Raw genomic sequence first — 19,647 nt, forward strand, 5'->3', positions numbered from 1 at the left:
TTGTCTCCTCTGTCTGCCCCTCCCCTGCTCATGCTCTGTCTCACTCTGTCTCTCCATAATAAACGTTAAAAAAAATTGTTTTTTAATTGTATAGAGCAGAAATACAAAACACAACTCTCTCTAAAGAAGTTAACCAAAATAAGACACTTCCTCTAACATCTTCCTAATAATTTAAAAATTAATCACGGATAGGTTTCTCACCCATTGTCAAAAAACCAAAAGTTTGCTACCACTCTCTGCAGGGCATGCTGTGGACGAGGGCACTCCCACCAACTTGAGTACCTCTGGGAAGGGAATTTGGCAAGATCTAGCGACATTATATGAACTTCTGCCCTTTGATGCACCATGTGAAATCAACCATAAAAGTATACTTTTACACACGCTCAATGACACAATGTTACTACCGGTAGCAGTACAATATTAGAAATAATCCAAACAACCTGCAGTAGCAAAAGGCCGCTTCAATAAGCTACGGCCCGTCTACGGCCCGTCCTTTCCAAACAGCATGGGACTGAAATAACAAAGAATTAGGGTTCTCTATGATATGCTAGGGCTGTGACCTTGCTTGGATAGGTTTCTAGGGAAAGAATAAAGGTGCCAAAAAGTGTACACAGGATGTTTCTCTTAGTGAAAGAAAGGAGGAAAAATAAGGTTATGCAGATGTATTTGTTTATTTTTGTAAAACCAAACAAAACACCAGAAGAATGTAACAGACACTAATCGAGATGGTTATTACCACAGGGCAGGGAACAGGCTGGAGCTGTGGAAAGAAGGCTCCTCTAAGTGGATCTCCTTGGTTGACTTTGGAATCACATAAATGTATCACCTATTAAAAAACTACAATTAAGAAGTAAACCCTCAAATTCAAAGCCCACAGAAATAAATGAACGTTAAGTCAATATGGTAACATAACCACATAAGAGAAGAAAATTACTCCATGTGATTTCTGAACACAGTATTCTGATGGAATATCTGATGTTCCAAAAAGAATCACAAAAGAATCATAAACTTCACTTATTAGCTGTCATTACTATGGCTATTGATACCGTAATGTTGAATCTACTTTAGGTATATCATAATACAAAGCGAGTTCAGAAATATGCTAATGTAATCAAGAAACACAAAAAAGAGAAACAAATACAAAATCAGAGAAGTTAAGACAACACCGCATGTTAACTCTGAATTGGAACTATCAACATAAACTCATGCTACCCAATTCTTCTTGGTCTCGAAATTCAATCTCCATTAAAAGGAACCACAGCTTCTTGGAAGAATGGTTGGCAGTTTCAAAGACTGGGTTGGGAAATGTGTAAGATGAGACTGGGGTATCTTTCTGTTCTAGAAAACAGGAAGGCTCTCAACACTAAAAGGAGCCTATCAAAAGGACAGAGGCGATATCCTGATGGGAGTGTGTCCTGAGCAAACTTGGGACACGTTTAGCATCAAAAAGAATAATGACTGTGATTATAAAGTACAGTATAAAAAAATATCCAGGAGTTCTGCAGTGATTTAAAAAAAAAAAAGAGGGAGAGAAACTAATTTGTCACCAGCTCCTTTCTCTAAAATTTGTACCTAAGGTGAAAGCATTCAGCATTTACCTTGCTTTCTTAGGAGAAACTATAGGTTAACCTCGGCGGATTAGGAAAATCTCCCCCAGCCTTTTTAACAAAGAATGGCTACTAATACACGTATTAATAAAGAAAAAGGAAAACTATTCTACAAAAAAGAAAAGAAAATCCCTAGTCTACGAACAACATTGAAATGATTGATCCAAAGATCATCGAAGGACGTTAACACCATTACATGAAAGGCTGCTGAGGAAAAAGTATGTATTCATCTGTGCTGAAATACCTCTCTACAGATTACTTGCTCGTCTACAACGAAGAAATCTGGAGGTCGCCACCTTAACACGGTGTTCCAAAGTAGCATCATCAACTCCCAGACAACCCATCATTATGCATCTTCTGACATAAAATGATGTATGCAAAATCACCTAATGAAGTACATATGCCAAAATTGTTTAACCTGAACCTAATCAAGATTTAGACTTAATTTTCAGTCTACAGGAAAGTGGGGCCACAAAGGAATAAGCTAAATTAGACCAAGAAGAAAGATTCAGATAAATACGGAACGCGGGGCATTACGTAAGACAAGTGGCCTGGACTTGTCATGTACCACTGTAGTAATGAACAAAACTGGCGCCCTGATTTAAGCACAACAGTACGATTCTCCGCTAAAAGGAACTGGAGTTCCTTGGAAAAAAGGCAGATTCCAAATCTGGAAGGAAAAAATACAACATTGGTCTGGAACATCTTGTTGTGCCAGACAAAAAGGAAACTCTTGACTAACGGGATCATAACAAAAGGTCATAGGAGCTTAAGGGGAATCCTAGTGGCCCAATTTGGGACAATTTAAACATTAAAAAATGATAGCAAAGAATTATAATATTTCAAAAAAATTTTAAATCCATAAGCCCACAGTGATGTCATAAGGAAAAAAGATGGTGGGTGGGGTGAATGGAGAATTAATATTCCTCTTTACAGTGAATATGCTGTTTCAAGGTCATAAATGTGGAAGAAAGTAATACAATTTGATAAATCACCATTCTGCAGCCTGTCCTACCTTCCTATAACTGATTCAGGCAAGGAATAACAAAGGACATTAAAACGACTGGCTGATACGCTGTTGGGAAAGAGGTTATTCAAAATATCTGAAAAAACGTCACCCCACAGATTACTTTAGGGTATAAGGTGCATTGCAACGGAAAGATCTAATTACAAAGGTGAAAATGGCTCTCGGCGATAAAGAGATCTGATGGCTTTCGTCCAACCAAGCGAGCAGACCTAGCATCACAAATAAGGGACAACCTGACATTGTGTGCCACCAGGTATAATGCTGCAGAGCAAAAACACCAGCACAACCTTGAGAGAAAACCGGTGATACCCGAAAGCTGAGCATCTGCAGAGCCTAGGACATGGCTGTTCTGTTCCGGGTATACACCCAACAGAAGCATGCCCCTGTTCACGAGAAGACACGTACAAGGATGTCCATGTGCAGCACTATTCACGGTAGTTCCGATCCGGGAACTACTCAAATTCCCATCAACAGCAGAAATGGTAAACCACGGTACATTCACAAGGAGAACACTATCCAATGAGCCTGGACATCCTACAACACACAGTAACACAGATGAATCGCACCAACAAAATGCTGAGCAAAAGAAACCACGAGCGAAAGATGACACGTGTAGGACTCTACTTACATAAAGCACAAAACAGGCAAAAATGAATCAGAGGTCTTACAAGTCAAGAGTGTATCAGTAGTAATAACAGCAAAAGGGGGAAAGGAAACTTAGGAGGGGCTGCGAGTAGTCAATTTCTTGATCGGAGAATTGTTACACAAATAAGTTCAATTCACAAAAATTCATCTATCTGAACACTTACGTGCGTTTTTTTCCATTCTACGTTATTCCCCAATAAACAGGTTTTTTTCAAGTACACATCACCTACACCTAAAAACACTTACACTGAATCGAATCACTAGAAAACACTCAAATCCTGAATATAGGACATTCTATAGACAATTAGCCTAAGATCTTTAAAAATGTCAGTCATAAGAAAGACAAAAAACAAAAAAGACTAAAGAAATAACAGCCACTTTATAAACACAGTGTAGACACAACAGTTCATGAAATGCATGAACCTTGACTGGATCCTGTATTTAAAAAAAGAAGCTATAAAAGGTATTTTTGGCATAACTGGGAACATTAAACATAGACTGTGATGTTACAAAATTTAGGAATGATAAATATTATGGTTATGTAGGAGAATATACTTATTCTCAGCAGGAGCATGTTTAGTATTTCCAGGTGAAGGGTTATCGTAGCCACAGCTCATGCTCAAACAGTTCAGGTGAAAAAGGAGAAGAAGAAAGATAAAGCAAATCTGACAAAGTTATTAACCGTGAGCCCTGGTGCACAGTGTGAGTGTTCACTGCAATCTCTCAACTGTTCTGTTCATAAATTTCACAATTTCAAGGTAAAAAGTTGGGCAAAAAACCCAGCAATATCACCACAAATATTTAAAAGACAGCTGTCCTGGAATAAAAAATATAATACAAAAATAATATAAAAACCTAGCTTGGATGCTTAGGTTTAAAAAAAATGGGAAAACGTAAATGAATACAGGACCAGATATTAGACGGCGTTTGTAAATCAATCATTGTTAATTTTCCCACGTGTGACAATGATGTTGCATTTTGAACAAGCGCATCTTACTTTTCAGAGATGCACGCTAAAGAACCTAGGAGTAAAACATCATGGAACACAATGGAAGTTAAAATGATTCTCACACACAAGAGAAGAAGCAAACATGGAAAAAGTAACTGTTGTTGAATCCGGGTGATGAGTATACAGGCGGTTGGTATACCATTCTTCCAATTTTCCTTTCTGTTGGAAAGTCCGTAATAAAATGTAAAATTTAGTCAATGCCTCGGAAATGTGAAGAGACCACTGGGGCTAAGAGTACAGTCTGTTTTTCAAATAGTTTAGAAGAGTTGAGATCAATTTTTTTAATTATTCTAAGGAACCAGTGGCACTTAATAAATACTATTAGATAATGGTAGTTTCTATAATACGATATCAATAGAATTCCAGCTAAGATCCCATGTTTATATGATTTGGAATTAGTGGTATTCTGACAAACAATGATTCATAAATGCTGGTTTCATATCGTACTATACAAAAGATAGGTCACAAAATACACCCATTTTATTTTATATATATTATATTATTTTCGGAAAATCTGGTATCTACCTCAGTGATTGAAAACAGGAATGGAAGCAAAGCCTTCTGGAAGAATTCATCAAGTCCTTTACAATCTCGCTATCTACAATTACGTGCTACTTCTCTAGCGATGTTTCTAAAGAGAGCTGACTTGCTCTTTTATATATCAAAGCAATCTACATCTATTTAACTTCTCATCAAATCTCTGAAAAAACACAATCTACTTTTCTGGGGTGCTGAAATGATTATTTTACGGTTACCGATAAGAGTTAAAATGGATTTTATGCGCTGATATGGTTGATTGAGGTCTCCTAGTAGGCTGACTTTTATTTACTTTAATGCTTTACAACCATAAGAGCAAAAAAACGTATTTTCTTGAACACAAGTAAATTAGTTTCACCTATTATATTAACAAAACCACGCCACAGTGAGCTGCTGCATAGAGGCCCTAACACAAGTCGGGAGAACACTTAAACTTTTCAGAGAACTTTTTTGGCTTCTCTCCCTGCATCCCACCACAGGAACACTGGCCAGGCAATCATGCAGAAAACTGTAGTCGTGTACAAGGAGGCATTACTTCTGCGCTCTAGAATGAGTTGAACGGGTTCCTTCAAAATGAAACGCCACTCTTGGCTTTTTTGGGAAGCAAAGTATTATGTCCAGACCAGTTTCTCGAGACAGCCAACCTACTGACAGGGTGAGCTTACTCTCCATCCATAAGCGAGGGTTTTGCCAAGTGAGGTAAGAATTTCTAGGATGAAAACAGTCTGCAGCAGGGACCCTCTCCTTACATGGAACCATCTTCGAGGCAGTTCACAGGCTTGAAATTCCCTACTGATTTTCTCCGAATTTAATTATCTTACCTAGAGGAGACCAGAGATACTGCTCCTGACCACCACCCTGCTTCTAAACAGGGGTGTCACTCAAAGAGAAAGGACCGTTTTCGCCCCCAACTCCAGCGCAGTGGAGAAATGAGGCCACGGGAACAGAGAATGCCTCACCAATTCTCAAGGGAAATAACTGTATTTGGAACAGTGCATGGGAAAGTTCAAGCCTAAGGGCGCTCTTAAAAGTTGAGGTTCTGGTGATAAGCAAGTAAGAGGGCGCTAGTAATTCCATGAGGGCAACAAGCTAAACCACAAGCTCAGATGATATATCACAGAGAAACAGGAAGAGACTGCTAAGAAGGGCCCTTTTGGGGTCAGAGCAAACCGTAAAAGACTGGCCTCAAAAACTGCCCCAGCAAAGGGGCCCAGATTTCACTGAAGCAGACAAGGAAGCAACATCTGCCCTGGGACACTGCTGCAACACCACACCGCAGTCAGCCAGCAATTAGTGAGCCTAAGAGCTGGGTGTGATGCCAAAAGACACAAAACATCAAAGACCTGGGTGAGAGACGAAACAGAACCCTGGGAAGACCACTGGCATCCCAGGGTGACTGCACTGCTCAAGGCTGAGCCCCCTAGGGAGTGACATCAGAGACTTCTCATATTTTATATAAATGCGTATTATTTCTTCTCCTAATGATTTTAAAACAACTGTATAAAAGCATAATTATATTATTAGAACTATGACATAAAGGAAAGTAGTATGTTTGACAACAACATCATAAAGAAGGTGGATGGGAAGAAAACTGTAATATAGTAAGGAAATTATACTAGATGGTAACTCAAATCCACTCCTACATATATTCCAAAGTGAAATGAGTATGCCCGCATAAAACTTGTACATGAATGTACACAGAATTTTTCACAAAAGCCAAAAAATGAAAACCACCCAAAAGTCCATCGATGGATAGGAAAACAAAACTGTGGTATATCCATACAATGAAATATTATTCAGCCATAAAAAGAAATGAAGTGCTGATACATGCTACAACATGGACGAACCCTGAAAACATTATGCCTGTCAACAAGAGACCGCATACCGTATAATTCCATTTACATGAAATGTCCAGATTAGGTAACTACAGAGACAGAAAGTGGGAGAGTCGTTGCCTAGAGCTGGGGCATTCAGGAAAAAGTGAGGAGTGACTGTTGATGGATATGCGGTTTCTTTTCGGGATGAAGAAATGTTCTGGTGTTAGTGATGACGGTTGCATAACTATAAACATACTAAAAATCACTGAATCATATGCTTTAAATGGGCAAATTATATTATATGGTATGTGAATTACATCTCAGTAAAGCTGTTATTTAAAAAAAAAAAAGCACAGTGCAGGGGGGCACCTGGGTAGCTCAGTTGGTTACATGTCCAACTCTTGATTTTGGCTCAGGTCATGATCTCATGGTTCGTGAGACAGAGCCCTGCATCAGGCTCTGCACTGACAGCACAAGGCCTGCTTGGGATTCTCTCTCTCCTGCTCTCTCTGCCCCTCCCCAGCTTGCTCGCCAGCTCTCTCTCTCTCTCCCTCTATCAAACAGGTAAACTTTAAAAAGAAAAAAAAAGGCAAAAAAAAAAACTTTTAAAAAAGTACAGTACAAAAGTCTTGACTTACAACATATTATTTCATGTTATTCCTTAGAAACTATATTCAGAGAGATAACAGACAGTTCAGCTCATAAGAAAAAAAAAATACCATTTCGTAGGTCTCTGAAAACTCTGCATGAATTCAGTTAGATGTCAGATAAATAAAACGCTATCTATGGGTGATCTCAAAGTCAAAGGATTCATCAAACCCAATATAGTATTAATCAAACCTGTTTACTTGTGAAATCAAAAAGGACTATACCGTCAAAGACATTTTCACCAGTACAAACTTGCTGTAAGGATGTGACCTATAAGACAGATTGTGAAGGCAAAACCATCTGGCCATAATAAAGAAATCCATTACATATTTCTATTTAAACACAGGTCAAATCACATACCCAGAGTTCAGGCTACTAATGGCAGTGAATGTAAATTAAAAATGTACAAAAACTGCATACAGAAGGAAATACAGATCTAAATGACTCAAATTAAAATGTACTATAAAAGGATTTTAATTAAATGCCATGTTCATCTTTCTTAAATATATACGACTTTCAGAGTATGGGTTACTACCCTGTAATATGCGTCACTTATATTATACATTAGAGCTATCCCATAATATATAACAAAATTGAGAAAGCATAATCTACCACTCAAAAAATACAAAGCCTTTTTCTAAAAGCCTGGATCACACCTTAAGTCTAAACACAGAACACCACCTTGGAGTCTCTCCGGATGGTAAGTGCCAGATGCTCATTTCTGATTAGTATCTTGCCACAGTCAGTTGCTTCTCAAACTCACCCTGGAACTCATTTTCTGTCCCAAAGCGCACAAATTCTTCTTCCTCTTGTATTTCTGATCTCAGATAAGGTCACCACGATCTACCCAATCACGCAAGCTGGAAACTTGAAAGATCAATCTGGACTTGTCCCTCTCCTCCACTTCCAACTCCCAAACATCCTTCAAGTCAAACACCAAATCCTCATCAGCTCTCCCTCCGAAGTGTCTGCTGTACCCACACCGTCTGCTTCCTACCAGTGCATATTTCAAGCCCGGCATACCTCGCTGGCTCTGTCTCGAGTCTCAGCACTCTGGAAGAAAACCTCCCGCACAAGCCTGCCACCAAAGGGACCTTCAGTACCAGACAGGATTTTGGAACGTCCAACATTATTTTGGGAGACATTCCTTCACTCTCTTTTAAACATGTGTTCAAATAAGGACCCTCCTCCATCTCAGCTCTTGGGCACAGTGTGCACGTGATCCCACACATGACCACGGTTCTCCATCCCCCAGTCACAGTGACTGATCCCGGGATAAGGACGCATCTCAAGTTGGGCCAATGAGCACCTTCCTCAGGACTTCTTACTGAAATAAGTTAAAACATGCACGTTTTTGCTGCGATCACTCGCTGTGAGAACAACATACCTTAAACTGGCAGTATTCATCTCTGCCACCATGTGCCTGAGAGTCAACCCTTAAAAAGAAAGGGAGCCGGGAGACCACAAGCAGGAGACACTGATGGTATTTTCCCAAAACTTCTGTTTCATATGCAAATACAGTAAAATTTTGGACTGCGAGGAAGTTGTTCTGCGAGTGTTCCGCAAGACAAGCAAACATTTCTAATAAATTTTAACTTGATAAATGAGTGATGTCTTGTAATACGAGTAGTACGTGACGCTGAATGTCACAAGATCACAACTGAGCCAACGGTTCTTCTCTTTCTCACTGCGGGATTGTGGGTCATCGTCTCCCATGCTCAGAGCTCGGGTCTCAGAACGCAGTGTTTGGCAGAAATCACTGATTTTTCAGAACACTGGAAGGTACTCACAACTGGCATTACTGTATTTTTTGTCACTTCAAAGCACCTATGGACAGTCTTTCCAGACAAGAGTAAGCTCAGAAATGCTCTGCTTCATTCTAGGTCAGGCTGCCTTCAGACACAGACCCTTTCCTCTGCTGCCTTATCGTCAGTTACATTAAGTACAGTATATGACAAGAGTTTATTAATACCGTGCTGTGATTAACATCCACACGAGCGTATACAACAGCCCCCATGCAGAAAAAGATTCCACTGAACCAACCGATAGCAGTGATTTGTTGGTGGCAGTGAAAGTCGTCCTACACAATAACCCTCCTCTCTCGTCTCCCTCACACCAGCCACAAAGGTTTTCAAAGGTAAGTGCAGGTTCACTTGTTCATTTTTCTTTGTATTTTGTATTTTATTATTTTGTTTTCTATTACAGTATTGTAATCATCTTTATAGGAATGTTTTTGGGTTGTAGAACAAATCACCTGAGTTTCCATTATTTCTCATGGGGAAATTCGCTTTCATACACAAATGCTTTAGATTACAAGCATGTTTCCGGAACAAATTATGCTTGCAAACTAAGGTTTTACTGTAAATCTTTTCTTAAAAAAAAAAAAAAAATCAATTCAACTTTGGTTTTTGTTGCCTATCAAGTCTTACCACATTTCTCAACAATGAAATGGAATTCTCTAGCTCCACTATACCTGTGCGTGTACTGGTATGTTGTAAAAACACGCATACCAGAGATATGTGTATACACACACACACACACACACACACACACACACACCATATATACAGAAAGATCACACACACAGATAACACATACATATTTGCTTATATTTTCAAAAAGTATCAATAGAAGAAAGCAAAATTAGTTCTAAGATAAACAACACAGTTTCAGGGGGTGCCTGGGTGTCTCAGTCAGTTAAGCATTCAACTTTGGCTCAAGTCATCATCTCATAGTTTGTGGGTTCGAGCCCCTCATCGGGCTCTGTGCTGGCAGTGCAGAGCCTGCTTGGGATTCTCTCATTCCTTCTCTTTCTGTCCTTCTTCCCACTTGCACGGCAGTGCACGCACTCTCAAAATAAATAAACTTAAAAAAAAGAATAAAAATGCTATTAAAAACAAGAGGTTGTTTTCAATTAAAAGATGTTACAAGAATATCAACCAAATGTGATGTATAGATCTTACATGGATCCTGAGCCAAACAAACCAACTATAAAGACACTTTTGAGACAACTAAAGAACAGTGAACATCCACTGGGCATTAGATGATCTGACTATTAATTCTATTGGGTGATGATGGCATTATAGTTATGTATTTTTTAAAGCTTATAACTTTTAATCTAGAGATTTCCCTCTTTTTTTAAAGTTTATTTATTATGAGAGAGAGAGAGAGAGAGAGAGAGAGAGAGAGAATCCCAAGCAGGCTCCATGCTGCCAGCACAGAGCCCAATGCACGGCTTGAACCCATGAACTTCAAGACCATGACTTGAGCTGAAATCAAGAGCTGGATGCTCAAACAACTGAGCTACCCAGGCATCCCACTCCCTCTTTTTCTGAAACACTATTATGTATCTGTCTCATAGAAGTGCCCAGGTGTCATTTTAAATAATCCTCTATCCCTCATTTTTTTGTGAACTGGTTATTACAATTAGAAACTTGTAATTCAAGGGGCTCCCGGGTGGCTCAGTCAGTTAAGCATCTGACTTTGGCTCAGGTCATGATCTCATAGTTTGTGAGTTCAAGCCCCGCATCAGGCTCTGTGCTGACAGCTCAGAGACTGGAGCCTGCTTCTGATTCTGTGTCTCCTTATCTCTCTGCTCCTCCCCTATTCACGCTGTCTGTCTGTCTCTCTCTCTCTCTCTCAAAAATAAATAAACATTAAAAAATTTAAAAAAAAAAGAAGCCTGTAATCCAGGATCAATATCTTTAGCAAGAATATTCCATAGGGTGGCACTTTATATTTCTTATATATAGTTCTGTTGCCGAGAACACCCTTCTCCCTTTTGTCCTGAAAAACATTTACTATCTTTTAAGACTTGGCTCAGATGTCACCTCCTTCAGAAAAACCTCTTTACCCTCCAGTCCCCACTAAGCCGGCTTTCTCTACTAATCCAATAGCTAACCCTAATGGCACTGGACCTGCTTACCCACCTGTTGCCCCAATCAGGCTGTGAACGCCTTTAACAATGGACTAGTCTGCAGGACTAGACTCCACAGAGACCTAAAGCCTAAGTGGGTGAAGTTCCAGGAAAGTAATCTTCACCAAGTAAACACATCGGATCACGTCCTTGTGTTATGGCCCATCCATCTGTACCTGGTAAGCAAGCAGGCACAAAGCCAGGGTCTCCAAGGTAATAGGAAGGAATAATGTTCAGAAGGAATAAGACGCCCTGGGAATATCAAAGGGAGTGTCCTGGGACCTGGCAGATTTCCTTACTGTTTGTAAACACAATCATAGGCAGCTGCAGGTCTCAACGGGGAACTTACAGAAGCGCTGCTCTAACCAGAAGGTGCATACAAATCACCTGGAGACCTGATTCAAAATGCAGATTCTAGGGGCGCCTGGGTGGCTCAGTCAGTTAAGCGTCCGACTTCAGCTCAGGTCGTGATCTCGCGGTCTGTGGGTTCATGCCCCGCATCGGGCTCTGTGCTGACAGCTCAGAGCCTGGAGCCTGTTTCAGATTCTGTGTCTCCCTCTTTCTCTGACCCTCCCCTGTTCATGCTCTCTCTCTGTCTCAAAAATAAATAAATGTTAAAAAAAAAATGCAGATTCTAATTCAGCAGGGCCGCTGGGAGACCCCAGATTCTGCATTCCAGGTGGATTCTGTTGGTTTGAAGACCACTCTTCAACTAGGTAAGGTTCTAAGAGACCTGGCAGTCAGCCCTCTCTCAGGGAAATTACAGCATTAACTCCTGTCTTACTAATCCTCTCTTTTAAGCTAAAACAGTCTGTGTCATTAAAAAGCAAACGAAAAAAAAAATCAAAATTTAATTCTTCCACATCTGTTGGCATCTTTCTTCTAATATATCCACTCCTCTTTGACAATTATGCGATTTCTCATTCATCTAAATATCTCCAGCCTGGAAACTATAAGCCCTCAATAAATGCTTTAAATGATGTTCCATATAATCTCAACATATTTCATTGTTTTCCACTGGCTTGTTTACATAGGTTTGTTCACTGGCCCATCTCTCCCATTTGATTATCAACTCCTCAAAGGCACAGACTCTCCCCTTTGTGCCATGGCACACAGTCTGTCACCTAACCAGCACTCAGTGATGTTTGCTGACTTAGCCAGATGACTGGGAACACGTTACATCAGGTTCTTAGAGACAACACTGAATAAGAACCTATCCTTCTTCCTGGGGGACTTACATACCCACAGATAGAACCTGTTTTCACGAAAGTTTAGTGACATACACTGAAAAGTATGATCGGCTCTACTTAACAAATAAGAAAACAGCAAAACAAAGTTCGATGTTATGCTTCTTCAGACAGCCTCATCAAGATAGGAAAAAACGTTTAACAAAAGGTACCTCAGTCTTCCCACACTCATCGGGCGGGTCCTGGTGTATGGCCATTTGATACTTGACATATAGAGAAAATGACCGGCTGAAGGACGACTTGAACTCTGGGTCCTCAAAGGAGACAGGTACTAACCTCACCTTCAGAGCAAGGAAGATACAAGCAAATGCTATTGAAACATCTCTACCTGATGACATGCTTCTGAAGGTGAGGCTAGAGTAAGATCTCCGCAAATCCACTTCCAAAGCTCAGCGCTGGTATTTTTCATGAAATGAAGGAACCCTGGGGCGTGCTGATTGGCACAGAGCCTCAAGCACTAACTTTACACTAACACTTAGGAAATTTTTAACTCATATGGACCAGGACAAATTTTTTTTTTTTTTTTTTTTTTTTACTTTTTCACTCTTTCCACCTGTTGTGGTTCTCTGCATGGAGTCACAATGTTGCTCATAAGGGTCACTACTTTTGTCTCCTCTATTTGTATCAAGTGTTTTAAGATTCTTCCCCTTCCAGATTTTTCTTGGGTAATTTGATTTATAAAATGATAAGCATATGTGAACTTCTATTAAAATATTCTATTATCTCAAAAAAAATTCTACTATCTTACTTTTCTAATTCCACTCTGTCCTGTATGGGTAGTACATCAATAAAGAATAATTTAGCTGTTATGAACTCTGTTTATACGTGACTTTTACATGCAGATAAAGCATATTAACCATGTTGTTCAAAGTATGCCTATCATAAAAATTAGAGCTCTATTTATTACTAACTTTTAGATAAATACATCTAAACATCGTTACTTCGAATAAAGATAACTCATTTTACGTGTTACTTTCCACTTTGAAATTACACATGACGGGCACTCAACACGTGCTAGGTAAAATTTGCACTTTCAGAATGTCCATTAATCCACAGTCCTATCATATTGCAGATATGCTGCAAATTGAATACAAATAAAATGTACCACAAATAAACCAAGTTTTCATACAATGATATCAAATGGAGGGGAAAGTTCCATTTGCACAAAAAAATCGCACTTGGCCTGCTGACCTGGCTCACAGTTGGCTTATCAGGTGGATCCTTGTGAATAACCATCTGGTAACGTTTATAGACCTGGTAAGACTCCTGAAATGTGGCTTTGAACTGAGAACTTGGTGGAGATGATCTCACCACCCTCACCTTCAGAAGGAGTTAAAAAACAATGTTCATTAATTATTTATTCCACAGAACATGCATTAAAACAGTTACTCCCACCCAAAAAGAACCAAATGTTTCCACACAAATATTAAAGCATAAACAATGATAGTATTTTAACCTTGAAAATCAACCAGATAGTAAATTTTTTTTAAAAGTTATTTCTCCAACTTGCAGACTCATTAAAAAGGCGGAAGATTCGAAGACTAAGGTCTATGACCGATCACAGAAGATGGACTCTATGGTAAAATGGCAGAATGCTTCTGGCACTCCAGAAACAAACGCAAATAAATACTTGTTTCGTTGCATGCAACCCACCTTCAGTAAATCAGTCAGAAAGACAAAAATATGTGAACACATTTTTTAGACGCTCTTCATGCATCACCGCTAACTCTAAATTTACAAAATTTTTTTGTAAGGGTGAAAGACAACCCTCACAAAGTATTCGTACTTCATGGCAGAGTTAAGAATGAAGATTCTAAAGTGAAGTTTCTTCTACTCAAATTTTAACGTCACCATCTTGGGTCAAGTAAATAAATGTATTCTCTGTGCCTTAGTTTCCTCATACGTAAAATGAGGAGGAGTTAAAAACCGTAATTATACAGTAAAGTCGATTTATTTTAACATCAACTATTTACTAACCAGTTAAAATGTGTTAGCAAAACAGAATAATAAAACAGAAAATCGAGTGCAATAAAAAAGGCTAAGTAGAAAATTTTCATGTGTGCCATAAGAAGTAATTCTTCTCCATAAAAAGAGGGTCATACAGTGGACAAAAAAATCTCTGCCCATCCTAGCTATCATTACATTAAAAAATTAAAAAGCCTCCTACTGTACAACATGCTAGATGGGCCTGGTGCCCTGAACACATTACTATTTATGATCACAAGAGAAAAGACTCCTCTTAAAATACGTTAAGTAGTGGGTTCAATTCTTTTTAATTTGGGAAGGAGAAAGTGTCAATACCAAAATCAGAACAGCTAAGGAATTATAACATAGTTAAGACTTAAGTCTAATAATATATATCATCCTAAGGTTTAGATTGCATTAAAGCTAATTTCTTAATAGCAGGTCCTTAGTAATACACTTAGACAATATTAAGCTATAAATTCAAAGGTTGCCCAGTTACTGATGAGAACAAAATTATTATCGTTAATGTTTTAGGGGAAAAAAATGAATACCAAATACCGAAAAATGTAGACTTAATCTGAAATGTAAGTCAAAAATAATAGGAATATTCTAAAAGTATTCGTATTATGCCTATATTGGTTTGAGAGAATTACTGAGAAAGGACTGTAGTAGTACAACTTAGTACTATTTAGTTAATTCCTAATTGCTGGCTTGCATATGTCATACAATTTGTTGCCTTGGTCAAGATCAGAATATTAGAATGGATAAAAAACAAAGATTTGCCTACTGTGATTTCCTTCACTATCTAACCAAAACTACCAAAGATAAAATTGACATAGTATATTTTATCTCTTTCACTACTAAATTTCAATCAAGGGATACAAAAAGCCAGAGTCCCTTACATAGTAACATGCTAAAACTGGAACTGTTTTCACAACTTTAGTAGCCAAATTGCCTAAAATATTTATTTTAAATCTTAAAAAAAAAAGAGGGGGGTTTTCTCAAGTAGCAATCAACTTAGCAAATACAAATGCTACTCCATCCCAATTCACTTTAATTTCCCATTATTTAAACAGCAAAATATCACCTGGTGAGTAGAACCTCAAATGAAAATAAATAAAGTACCCACCAACAACAAAATAAAATAAAACACCCTCCAAAGTACCTCCAACTTGTGTGATGCATTCTCTGGTAAAGATTCAAAAATTAAATCTTCGAGCGATTTGGGCTGGTTGGATTTATTAGCCTTTGGTGGGAACAAAGACGGTGGTTCACCCTGAGCCTGGAAACCCTCAGGTTCTCCAGCCGGGTTCTGCTGCATCAGTTTTAACCTTTTCCTTTCTTTCCGGATTTCCTTTGCTTTTCGACAGGGAGGCTTACTCAAATCTGCTCCTTTGCCTAAAAACAATTTCAAAATATTAGACCACTCACAATTGACTCAAGAAATGTTTTTTTCAAGTCTCAAAGATTCTACAGAACTAGGCCCAAAGCATTTCAACAGTTAGGTTAGCTTTGTAGGTGGATTCTTCAGAAGATTCTGGTGTAGAGCTCTAAGTTATCTTAAAATCCTATCTTAGAAGCAGGAACTGTCAAAGAAAATAAACAGTCACAGAAACTTTTCAGGCAGCTTTTACTGGTGAAAATTCAAAAACAATTTTTTTTAATATTCATCCACTTCTCTGTCTTTATAAGTAGAAAAAAACATAATCAATTATCTTCTGCTTCAGGACATGAATGTTTCCAGCACATTTCTGAGGGACATTTCTCTCAAAGCACTTGTGACATAAACAAACGCTTAGGACCTGGGTGTAAATGAATACTGATCCCAGAAAACACTCTGGCAGGTTTTTTAATGAAAAAATACTCTTGCTTAGTTGAAGGGATCTGTGTCTCTCCATCTAACTGAGGGGCCTCATTAGCTCAGCTCAGTTAATGACAGTTTTTGTTTCAATTAAAAGAGCAAGTATCGGGGCGCCTGGGTGGCGCAGTCGGTTAAGCGTCCGACTTCAGCCAGGTCACGATCTCGCGGTCCGTGAGTTCGAGCCCCGCGTCAGGCTCTGGGCTGATGGCTCGGAGCCTGGAGCCTGTTTCCGATTCTGTGTCTCCCTCTCTCTCTGCCCCTCCCCCCTTCATGCTCTGTCTCTCTCTGTCCCAAAAATAAATTAAAAAAAAAAAAAAAAAAAAAAAGAGCAAGTATCAGACTGAAAGGCCTTAAAGATATAAAAATTTTTAACTAAAACAGGGGCGCCTGGGTGGCTTAGCCGGTTAAGCATCTGACTCTTGATTTCGGCTCCGGTCATGATCTCACAGTTCATGGGATTGAGCCCTGGGATTGAGCCAGCAGTACAGAGCCTACCTGGGATTCTCTCTCTTTCCTCTCTCTCTGTCCGTCCCTTGCTTGTGCACTCTCTCTCAAAATAAGTAAACTTAAATAAATAAATAAATAAATAAATAAATAAATAAATAAATAAATAAATATTTTAACTACAATAAACCACAAATTTTAGTGAGTGCCTTTTCATCCAGTAAGTTGTCTTTAAGGACTCTGTGCTGAGAAAATCAAGAGCTAGAGGCAAATAATGAACACACCTGAAAACTTCAGTATCATTTAAATGCCCAATAGAATAATTATATAATTTTCATTTTATTTTCAATTTCTTAAGTAGACTCCACACCCAACATGGTGCTTGAACTCATGACCCTGAGATCAAGCGTCACGTGCTCTACTGACTGGCCCCCCTACAAATTTTTAAAACAGCTAAGCAACAGAATATCAAAAAGTCATTAGAAATGCTTCAGAAATTTTCAGGGATTTGTCATTACACAAGGTTAAAAAAGATTTCCAATTATTTACAAATAGATACACGAAAAATATTTATTGAAATGCCTGAAAAGAAATATACCACCATGTTAACAGTCAAAGAAAGGACTTTTCTTGCTCTTTTCCTTGCAGTGTTCTCTTTTCTTCAAATTCTCTAACGATGAACATACCTTTGTAAATTTTTTAGCTATTAACAAGATAAAGAAAAATGCTACTTTAAATTCCTAAAACACATATTTACAAACCATATAAAAGTAAGCAATAGGAAGTTTTACAAGACCAGCAAGTTTAATTTTATAGAAAAGAAAATTAAGACCCAGTATGTTAAGAGACTTGCTAGAGACCAAGAGCTGGTCAAAAAAAATTAATCTGATGAGAAAATAGTTCATTCATAGTGAAACCATATTACAACTTCACTAACATGTTTTCCAAATAAAAACAAAATCTACCCATAAAAGAAGACTCTGAATAAGTTTAACAACCAGGCAACAAAAGACTTGACTCAATAATTAACCATTACTGCCTTAGAGAATTAATTTTCTTTGGCCAGGGAATGCGTCTTCCTCAAATTTGTTCACAGAGGCACAACAGCATTTGGTTAAGAGCATACACTCTGACATGGGCCGCAAGAGGTCATCCCTGTCTCTTGGCTAGCTGACCTGAGGCAACATTACTTGTCTATACAAGAAAGACAATAACCAGTCTTACCTTTGGAGTTCCATGAGAATTAAATGAGTCAATACATGTGTAGCTCATAAAACAATACCTACTATTTAACTGGGGTCTTCTATTATTATTAGCTATTATATGCATCACCAATTCCTACAATGGTTCACCTATTTAGGCATTTCCATAAATGGTAATAAGGCAAAAAAGAATCCTGCATTTTCTAATAGTTACTCAAAATGACATTCTCTAGAGTGAACTGAGAAACAAGTTTTCACCATTTTTATGAAAGATCACCTACGTCAGCTTTGCATTAACGGATTCATTGGACTAAGCAATCCTTCTTGTGGTTGTTTTACTCTACACGTATGTACTATAATGATATGAACTGCAAAGGATAAATTAGGATTTCAGCTTATTTATGGGAATAAAGATCCCCCCAAAGCAAGAAGCTCCTTCAATGGAACAGAAACAGATCAATATAAAATCACTGCACCGTGCCAACCCAGCACCCACAGATGTTCAAACCACTCAAGGATCCTAGATTAGTCCCAAGAGTTTTGAAAAGAGTTCAGCAGACCCGCATAATTCCTAATTAAGTTTCAGGAAATATACCTTTAATATTTTGTAAATAAAATGGAAATGCGTGTTTCTAGACAAAATCCAAAGCTTCCTACATTTTAAAATAATCTCACATTTTTATTGAAAAATATAAAAGGAAAATAAGTGCAAACTTTTTTTAATGTTCCAGTAATCATACTGCTGAAGAAGTTAGTTTTGTTATTATAAAACTGTTGTGTAATGTAGGGTAAAGCAAATGGGTAACTGTGATATTCTAATTCTACCCTTCTCCTTGTCCTTGAGAGCAAGGTTTCTAAGTGTGGAAGAAAGAAGATCCAATGTCAAACAAGCAAACAAACACGTAAAAACAATAACAGTCCTGAATTTGAATTGGAAATATCAATATGACCACACGACCTATTAAGTCTGTTCATGGAAAAAGCCTAGAAAACAATAACCAAGCCAGTAACAATAGTGGTCACCTCTGGTCTAGTTGGTGATCTTCAAATGCCATTTTCCATTAAAAGAAACCAGGGCTTCTTGGGGAAATGGCTGTACAAGACGTTCCAGGAGCATCATGTCATAGAAAGCTGCTAAGACTACCAACATTTTATCAAACCAGAAGCCAACTTAGAGAAACTCCCACAGGAGCAAGCATTAAAACATGGCAAATGTGTTTAAAACTCACTGTTAGAAGTGGTTATTTTGTAAAATGGATGACACAAAATGAAAGAATCAAGAATTCCTCTTGCCTTTGCTGGGAGTTCTTATGGGAGACAAGTGGATGAGAAGGTTCTGTTTATGGAAGTATCCAGTTAGTAAATGAAAAATGAATTACAGACTTAAAATATCTAACGGATGAACGGATTTAGGCATTGAACATTGGTCCACAGCTACTAGCATTAACAGAAAGAGAGGCACCCGGACATTATGTGTCTCCTGAAAGAACATCCCACCACCCATGAACTAACCTTACCCATCCTCAAATAAATAACTGGAACTCCAATCTGATGAAGACATCTCTCTCTCCAAAAAAGCAAAAGAAAACCAAAATGCCAAAAGACAAAAAAAACAAAACAAAACAAAACAAAAACAATTTAATCTTGAATTTGATCAAGGCTCTACATCCAACTATCAATTTACAGGCAGGTACGGCAACATGTTAAACTGCACTGTAGATG

At 38.3% G+C, this 19,647-nt stretch overlaps 1 protein-coding gene across 8 annotated transcripts in view; it reads right to left on the bottom strand.

Moving 5' to 3' along the window:
* ATE1 (arginyltransferase 1) overlaps positions 1-19,647 on the bottom strand; it is a 157,582-nt gene that overhangs the window by 123,560 nt on the left and 14,375 nt on the right. For 4 of the 8 annotated variants that reach the window (XR_002082696.2, XM_019459641.2, XM_019459638.2 and 1 more), the window contains exons 6-8: positions 15,584-15,816; positions 13,645-13,773; positions 12,606-12,734 (exon numbers count right to left, since the gene is read on the bottom strand). Coding sequence is in view for 7 of the 8 variants with exons in the window: in XM_019459641.2 (XP_019315186.1) it covers positions 12,606-12,734; positions 13,645-13,773; positions 15,584-15,816 (491 nt within the window). In the remaining variant the exon portion in view is untranslated. The remainder of the gene's footprint in view (positions 1-12,605; positions 12,735-13,644; positions 13,774-15,583; positions 15,817-19,647) is intronic. The other 4 variants (XM_019459643.2, XM_019459639.2, XM_019459644.2 and 1 more) reach the window with 2 other exon arrangements.

Source organism: Panthera pardus, unplaced genomic scaffold (genome assembly GCF_024362965.1).
Source record: "Panthera pardus isolate Hobbes unplaced genomic scaffold, ASM2436296v1 HiC_scaffold_22, whole genome shotgun sequence".
Taxonomy (NCBI): Eukaryota; Metazoa; Chordata; class Mammalia; order Carnivora; family Felidae; genus Panthera; species Panthera pardus.